General features: G+C 41.1%; 1 protein-coding gene across 1 annotated transcript; it reads right to left on the bottom strand.

The window, feature by feature from the left end:
• Positions 1 to 1,671: 1,671 nt before the first annotated feature.
• On the bottom strand, positions 1,672 to 2,339 carry LOC129622702 (thymosin beta-4-like). The gene has a single exon (XM_055539275.1). It carries the CDS (start codon positions 2,337 to 2,339, stop codon positions 2,085 to 2,087), a length of 255 nt encoding a protein of 84 aa, XP_055395250.1. The 3' UTR covers positions 1,672 to 2,084.
• Between the last annotated feature and the right edge of the window lie 6,573 nt (positions 2,340 to 8,912).

The raw sequence follows: 8,912 nt of genomic DNA, 5'->3' as shown, positions 1-8,912 counted from the left end.
CTTTGCTACCCCATGGACTGTAGCCCACAAGGGTCCTCGGTCAATGGGATTTTCCAGGCAAGAATACTGGAGTGGGTTGCCATTCCCTCCTCCAGGGGATTTTCCCGACCCAGGGATCACACCCAGGTCTCTTGCACTGCAGGTAGATTCTTTACCATTTTTAGCCACCAGGGAAGCCCTACTTTTCAGAAGTACATCCTAAAATATATAGGGGTGAGATATTATAACGTGCGGTATTTACTTTGGAATACTTCAGCATAAGAAAACTGAAGCAAATATGGCAAAATATTAGCAATTAAAAAAATCTAGGTAGTGGATATGAATGTTCATGATACCATTTTTTCCCCTGCTCTTCCATATGTTTGAAATTTTCAATAATAAAAAACATTCTAAAGATGTTTGACAAATGAAACATCTGGCTGTCTATGTGTGTTGCTGGTTTGTCTTTGAGATGAGAGGGGAAGAAACTGGAAGTTAATGGCTAGAGTGATGGGATCGTTCCATCAGTGAGGTGTGCTTTGAGGCCCTTAATCACAAGGTTGGAAAGTGACCAACAGGACAACTGGCCAGGATGCAGATCACAGGGTGTGACACATAGTCTGAGGATTTCTTCCTCAATTCTATCCTGCCCTGAGGCTTTGAGTTCTGTCTTCAGTTCAGTTCAGTCACTCAGTCGTGTCCAACTCTTTGCGACCCCATGAATTGCAGCACGCCAGGCCTCCCTGTCCATCACCAACTCCCAGAGTTCACTCAAACTAATGTCCATCGAGTCGGTTATGCCATCCAACCATCTCATTCTCTGTCATCCCCTTCTCCTCCTGCCTTCAATCCCTCCCAGCATCAGAGTCTTTTCCAATGAGTCAACTCTTCACGTGACGTGGCCAAAGTACTGGAGTTTCAGCTTCAGCATTAGTCCTTCCAAAGAACACCCAGGACTGATCTCCTTTAGAATGGACTGGTTGGATCTCCTTGCAGTCCAAGGGACTCTCAAGAGTCTTCTATAATACCACAGTTCAAAAGCATCAATTCTTCGGCACTCAGCTTTCTTCACAGTCCAACTCTCACATCCATACATGACCACTGGAAAAACCATAGCCTTGACTAGACAGACTTTTGTTTGCAAAGTAATGTCTCTGCTTTGTAATATGCTGTCTAAGTTGGTCATAACTTTCCTTTCCTTTTAATTTCATGGCTGCAATCACCATCTGCAGTGATTTTGGAGCCCCCCAAAATAAAGTCTGGCACTGTTTCCACTGTTTCCCCATCTATTTCCCATGAAGTGATGGGACCAGATGCCATGATCTTAATTTTCTGAATGTTGAGCTTTAAGCTAACTTTTTCACTCTACTCTTTCACTTTCATTGGGTCAAACTGTCCTGGATAGTAAGCAGTGGAGCAGCCATTCAGATTGACTTACTGTGATCTTGGGTTTCCCCTATGACCCATTAGGGAAGTTCAGTTGGGATCAAGTATTGGTCCGCTACCTCTGTCTCTGAGAATCATTTATCCACATGTATTTGTGCCTCTGGCCCATTAGAAACTTGGGGCTAAAGAGAAAACATGAAGCTCCTTCCAGACCCGAATCATTCTGTCTCTCCTTGAAGACACCAAATTTCAGGGAAATAGAGAAACAGGTATTTAAATAGTTGATATTCTAGCTTTTAACTTCAGTTTTATTTATTTTTTCAGGTTTCAAAACTTTTTATTTGCATATTAAAAAAATTGTGCATCCCAATAATTAAAATCATTTGAACAACAACAAAAAATGGCACTCTGATTAAACTGCATTTTACAGCCCGCAGAACACCTTGGACCAGCTTTTTACTCTAGATTTCACTGTCGTCCCACCCAGCTTCCTCCTTCACTAACGTGCAAGTTCTTTGCCTTCCCTGCCAGCCACACAGGCAGATGGGAGAGGCAGGCGCGGCCTGCGTTGTCAGTAGTTCTCCATTCTTTGATGTGAAAAGGGGTAGCACAGGCATGTAAACTCGATCCAGCCTCTTTGCCTCTTACAAAGTTAAACAGCTAAAAGAAGTAGGCAATGCTTGTGGAATGTACAGTGCATACTGGCGGCGCACGCTTCATTACGACTCGCCTGTTTGCTTCTGTTCAATCGCTGCTTTCGAAGGCAGTGGATTTTTCTCTTGCGTTTCCGTTTTCTTCAATTTCGACTTACCGAACTTCTCAATCTCAGCCATATCGGGTTTTTCAGACATGGTTGCAGAGGGCGAGGAGCGAACTGCGAGCAAGTGAAGTCGGGTCTGCGCTGTGGCCGCGCCAAGTGCCCTAACTTCAGTTTTAAAATACAGACTCACTATACCGAGTCTAGGTCTCATCATTCTGAGTTCATACTCTTCTTTTTTGCTTTTTAATGTATTTTAATTTGATGAATTTGACATGTTATAGCTTATACATTTAAGGTGTACAGTGTGCTACTTTGACACATTTAGATATTGTAATATGATTGCCACTGAAGCAGTATTTATCACATCATTATAGCACAGTATTACTGTCTATATTCATTATGCTGTGCTATGGTTTATTTACTACTTATTACTAGTTTGTACCCTTAAACACCATCAGTCTTATCCCCCACTCTTCCATCCCCAGGTAACCACCACTGTTTGTTTTTTAACAGGTTTGATTTTTTTGGAGCCACACGTAAGTGATGTCTATAGTACTTGTCTTTTTCTGTCTGACTTATCTCACCTACATAACATGCTTAAGTTCATCTATGTTGCTGCAAATGGCAGGATATTTTCTTTTCCCATGACAGAATAATATTCTATTGTGTATGTATGTATCTATATCACATCTTTTTAATCTATTCATCCATTGATGGACATTTGGGTTGCTTCCATATCATAGTTATTGTGAATAAAGCTACAATGAACATGGACGTACATATATCTTGTTGAAATCCTGTTTTTATTTCCTTAGGGCATATACCCAGAAGTGGAATTGCTATATTGTGTATTACACCTATTTTTAATTTTTTGAGGAATCTCTGTATTGTTTTTCAAAGCGAAACTATGGTGAACTAATTTATATTCCCATCAACAGTGGATAAAGGTTTCCTTTGCACAACAACCTCACCAGCACTTGTTGTCTCTTATCTTCTTGCTGATACCCATGCTAATAGGTGTGAGGTGATACCTCATTGTGGTTTTGACTTGCATTTCCATGATGATTAGAGATGTTGAGAATCTTTTCATGTGCCTCTTGGCACATGATTTTTGCTTTTGTCTGTGCCTTTAATGTCTTGTCCAAAAAATTCTTCCCAAGACCAATATCAATAGGCTTCTTGTCTTTGTTTTTTTTCTAGGAATCTTATGGTATCAACTCTTTTTTTTTTTTTTTTTTAAGAATTATTTATTTGGCTGCATTGGAACTTAGTTGTGGCATGTTGCTCTGAGGCATTGGGATCTTAGTTCCCTGACCAGGGATTGAACCTATGTCCCTTGGATTACAAGGTGGATTCTTAACCACTGGATCACCAGGGAAGTCCAGGTATCAGGTCTTATGTTTAAGTCAGTGATCCATTTTGTAAATTCTTTTTAACTTATCATACATTCTATTCAGTTGCTACAAATTCTTTGCTTCCATCCAGATCCTTCCCTGGTGCTACAAGAAATTTTTTAGATGTTTTCACACTATCCACTGTGCAGCCTGCTTCAAAAAACATTTAAAAGACAAGACTGTGTTTTACTTGGAAAGTGGGGGTTGTTGCAGCATTAAACAGTTACATGGGGCAGCATATGCAGAGAGCAAACGTCATGACTGTTGATATGAGAGGGTGCTTCTGAGAAAAGCTGAGGCTGGCTGAGCCTTCGGGTAGTTTCTTGGTAGGATCCTCACACTGTAGTCAGTATTCGGGTGCAAGAAACTGGTTTTGTCTGTGTTTCCAGAGAGCACAAGACTTTGCAGGCCCAATTCACCCAAGTGAAATTCACAAGAGACTTCTGGGAAACCAGGATGCTTTTTTTTTTTTTTTTTTTTTTTTTAGCTTTCAGAGAAGGACATGCTTGTCCAGAGACCCAAATATTTGTGTCTGTATTAAGGGTCATCCTCTCCCTGAAGGACAGAGAATCAAAGCCATCCCAGCATTTTGCCTGGTGAATTTTGAATCAGAGAAAAGGATATTGGGTACTGGGGGGAAGATTACCTTAATGGGACCGAAGCATCCACCCACCCAGCCAGTTCAGTGTCTTCACTTATCTCCTTAGTATAAGGTGGGATTCTCTCTCTCTCTGTCTCTAGTTGCTAAGTCATGTCCAATTCTTGCGATCCCATGGACTGTAGCCTGCCAGGCTCCTCGGTCCATGGGATTCTCCAGGCATGAATACTGGAGTGGGTTGCCATTTCCTTCTCCATAGGTGGGATTAACATTTTCCAAAGCTTGTTCTTCAGTTCCTTTTGTTCACATATGTTATTACAATCAATTAGATAACAGGTTTTCTTTCCCCCTTCAGCTTATTCTTACCTTGATTGGATTCCTAAGTCATTCTTCCTTCTTTGATCAAGCATTCATCAAGGTAAAGACATCATTCATTTCATGAGACTTTCCCTAGTCACCCAACTTCTAGGTGGTAACTTAGTTCAAAGGCCTTCCACTGGTTACCAGCTGGCAGCCAAGCAGATGGGAAGGGCTCTAGGCCAGTGGTTCCTAGACAGGAAACCCAATGGGAGCTAGAAGTGTAAGAAAGTTTTCCCTGTCAGAGGTCACATCCGATGCTCTTCTTCAGGCTATGATGGCTCGATCAGTCCTTTCCTCATAGCACTGCCAGTGCCTCAGTCTCTGAAAGACCATTTTGAATAGGACTCTCATGTCACCCATCATCTTGGCAGAGTTGTCTTCTTTCTAGGCAACTATGTGGAGAAACATGTGGAAGCATGTCCTTCTCCAGGACATGCTGGAGAACGAGGGGCCTTAAGAAGCATCACTATGAACAATGGTAGTGGAGGGATGGAATTCTAGCTGAGCTATTTCAAGTCCTAAAAGATGATGCTGTGAAAGTGCTGCATTCAATATGCCAGCAAATTTGACAAACTCAGCAGTGGCCACAGGACTGGAAAAGGTCAGTTTTCATTCCAATCTCAAAGAAAGGCAATGCCAAAGAATGTTCAAACTACCTCACAATTGCACTCATGTCACATACTAGCAAAATAATGCTCAAAATTCTCCAAACAAGGCTCCAACAGAACATGAACTGAGAAATTCCAGATGTTCAAGCTGGATTTAGAAATGGCAGAGAAACCAGAGATCAAACTGCCAACATCTGTTGGATCATTGAAAAAGCAAGAGAGTTCCAGAAAAACATCTACTTCTGCTTCATTGACTATGTTAAAGACTTTGACTGTGTGGATCACAACAAACTGTGGAAAATTCCTCAAGAGATGGGAATACCAGACCACTTTACCTGCCTTCTGAGAAATTTGTATGCAGGTCAAGAAGCAATAGTTAGAACTGGATATGGAAGAGTGGACTGGTTCCAAATAGGGAAAGGAGTACTGTATATTGTCAAGGCTGTATATTGTCATCTTGCTTATTTAATTTATATGCAGAGTACCTCATGTGAAATGTCAGGCTGGACAAGGCAATGTCCAGCCTTGGACATTGATTCTTCCGGAATCAAGATTGCTGGGAGAAATGTCAGTAACCTTAGATACGCAGATGACACCACCCTTATGGCAGAAAGCAGAGAGGAACTAAAGAGCCTCTTGATGAGAGTGAAAGAGGAGAGTGAAAAAGCTGGTTTAAAACTCAACAATCAAAAAACGAAGATCATGGCATCCAGTCCCATCACGTCATGGCAAATAAACAGGGAAACAGTAGAAACAGTGAGAGACTTTATTTTCTTGGGCTCCAAAATCACTGCAGATGGTGACTGAAACCATGACATTAAAAGATGCTTGCTCCTTGGAAGAAAAGCTATGACCAATCTAGACAGCATATTAAGAAGCAGAGACATTATTTTGCTGACAAAGGTCCATCTATGAACCTTCAAAGCTATGGTTTTTCCAGTGGTTATGTATGGATGTGACAGTTGGACCATAAAGAAGGCTGAGCACCAAAGAATTGATGCTTTTGAACTGTGGTGTTGGAAAAGACTCTTGAGAGTCCCTTGGACTGCAAGGAGATCAAACTAGTCAATCCTAAAGGAAATCATTCCTGAATATTCATTGGAAGGACTGATGCTGAAGCTGAAGCTCCAATACTTTGGCCACCTGATGCAAAGAGTCGACTCATTGGAAAAGGCCTTGATGCTGGGAGAGATTGAGGGCAGGAGAAGAAGGGCAAGAGAAGATGTTGGATGTCATCATCAACTCAATGGACATGAGTTTGAGAAGAGTTAGTGGAGGACAGGGAAGCCTGGCATGCTGCAGTCCATGGGGTTGCAAAGAGTTGGACATGACTGAGTGACTGAACTGACTGATGTGGAGTAAGACTATCCATAGAAAGCACATATATATAATGGCATATGCCCTTGGAGCAATAGCTAAGCCTCAAGTGGGCTTCTAGGGTCATTACTCCTACCTCCCAGACAGCAAACTTCAGGCACATGGATGTGAAGCAAGGTAAGACAGTAGAAGGTGATAACACCCAATATATCATAAATTGGTGGAGGAGCTCACACTAGAATTTGAAAACGTATTCTAGCATTTTTTTTTTTTTGGCTCCAAATTACATTTCCAGAAGCTGTAAATAGGTTAGGATTTCTCATGGTTAATTAATAGTCAGGAAAACCAAGATTAGGGCTAAAGGAGACCCATGTAAACTTAACTAAGCATGTGAGAAAGAGGTAAAACATCTTGACTATGGCTCTACAATGGGTCCCCTCAGCATCCTGGTGCTCAGTACCATAGTCCACCTGGCCTCCCAGGTGTGCTGAAATCTCCATTGGCCTGACATCAGGTACAATGAGATGCCAAAGGGTGTTTGAAACCCAGCATCAGCTTGTAGCCTCCCTATATGCTCTTCCTGACTCATCTCTCATACCAGTCTACTGGCTTTGGTTAGAAATCTTGTTTCCTGAAAGAAAGACCCACATTATGAAAGCTGCCTTTGTGCTTTGAACATGCATTTTCCCTAGGTCCAAGGCAGGCTCTGTCTTTAGAGACAGGAGAAGAGTGTGAGTTACTTTCTAGACAAGAACCATCTGACATCAAGCCCTCCTCTGTCAAGTTCTGCTTGAGGTTTGAACTCAGCACCGCAAGTTCCGATCAACATCAAAGGTAGAAAGGAGGTTCAAGGAAAGGTTTATTGGAAAAACAATAAGGTCCACTATCAAGGCCCCAAATAGCCACAGGCTTTTTTTTGAAGAAGTCATAAAGACCTTTTCTGATGAGAAAGCTTGTCCAGATTTCTGATGTCTGACATGGGCCTGGGACTATGAGCCCAGAGCTTGAACTTGATTTGGTTCAAGCCACTTACTTCTAGGACTCTGCCAGCCCACAGCAACGTTTCCACTGGGGTTCATGCGGTGTCAGTGTTGGGTCATTAACTGTTCTTTGTAGAATGGGAAAGACTTGCTTCTATTTTGTAATTATATCTTTTTATTATTCTGATTTCATAACACTTTCTTGTACGAAAATATTGTAGTGGCAAATATTAGTGTAAAAATACTATATTCAATCAGCAAAGTAAAAAGCTATTCTTGGGTTTTGATTTTCAAAAATCAAGTGTAATTGGTGAAATTTCAAAGTGTAGGAACCACTTTTTTTGGTGTTCCAAGGAAAGATAGATTTCCCAGAAGCATGGGACTGGGAAGAAATGTTATTTAGAAGAGGTGTGTTTAAAGCTCCTTGTTTCTAGATTCATTCAGCTCCTACTTCCCACATGTACTGTTTCTCTTTAGACCTCATCTGCCCTTAGATTGACCCAGTTTCCTTCTTGTGTGAACCTGCTTCTCCAAGAACACAGTGAACTTGGCCCAGCAGAGCTGTGGTCTGTGTCCACCCTCATAGCTTATGTCCTTTGATGTTTGCACTTCCGCCTGACTAATGGCCTGTCCATTCTCCTTCAAGATACAGAAGGGATGTCTCCTGTTCTTCCTAATGATATTTCTGGCTGAGCACTAGGGAGAAGGATCACGTTAATACTTAAAATGTCCCATGGAACAGATTCTAATTTGGTGATATGATTCAACAGCACTGTGCAATCCTCAGATATCTTCCAGAAGGATCTATAACCATCCTCTAAAAATCCTAAGTTATTATTCAAGGGTTTTCCAGAAAAAAAAATTTAGTTGAGGCTTGATATGATATCACCTGGGAATGGTAGCACATTGGCATGGTTTAACAGAGTCAAATAGCCCCCTATCATAAAAGAATTTATTTGGTCATCTTTATTATCTCATCAATCATATTAAAAGATCCTGAGGGGTTAGGATAGTGGCAGGTAGTTTTTCATGTAGGAATGAGATGCAATTTACATTAGAGTGTTCCCTTCTCAGTAGCTTTGGTTTCCATTCTGGGTATAGAAAGTTACTGAAAAAAATCACGGAGTGTGTGTGTGTGTCTAAACACAAGGAGGCAATGTAATTTCTGAATAGAAGGACAGAATCTAAAATAAGATATTACATGTGCCAAAATGTATGCATTTAAGGCATTAGCCACAAAATCTGGCCTGCTTCACACTAGCTCTTAGGGTGTGGAGGCTGTGAGGCTGGGTAAGAATCAAACTGAAGCCACAATACCATATGTCTAAATATTTAAAAGTTATAAATCAAGCCAATGAACTATTAAATAAGATATTCTGTCTTTCTAGCTTGACAGATATAGAGTTGATCTTTATTAATTGTGGATTCTGTGTTTTCAAATTTTGCCTCCTCACTAAAATTTATTTGTAACCCCCAAATCAGTATTTGTAGCACTGTCATGGTCATTCACATATGTAGAGTTGTGAAAAT

The sequence above is a fragment of the Bubalus kerabau genome, chromosome 11, assembly GCF_029407905.1.
Source record: "Bubalus kerabau isolate K-KA32 ecotype Philippines breed swamp buffalo chromosome 11, PCC_UOA_SB_1v2, whole genome shotgun sequence".
Lineage (NCBI taxonomy): Eukaryota > Metazoa > Chordata > Mammalia > Artiodactyla > Bovidae > Bubalus > Bubalus kerabau.
This window is presented reverse-complemented; position numbering and strand designations above follow the sequence as displayed.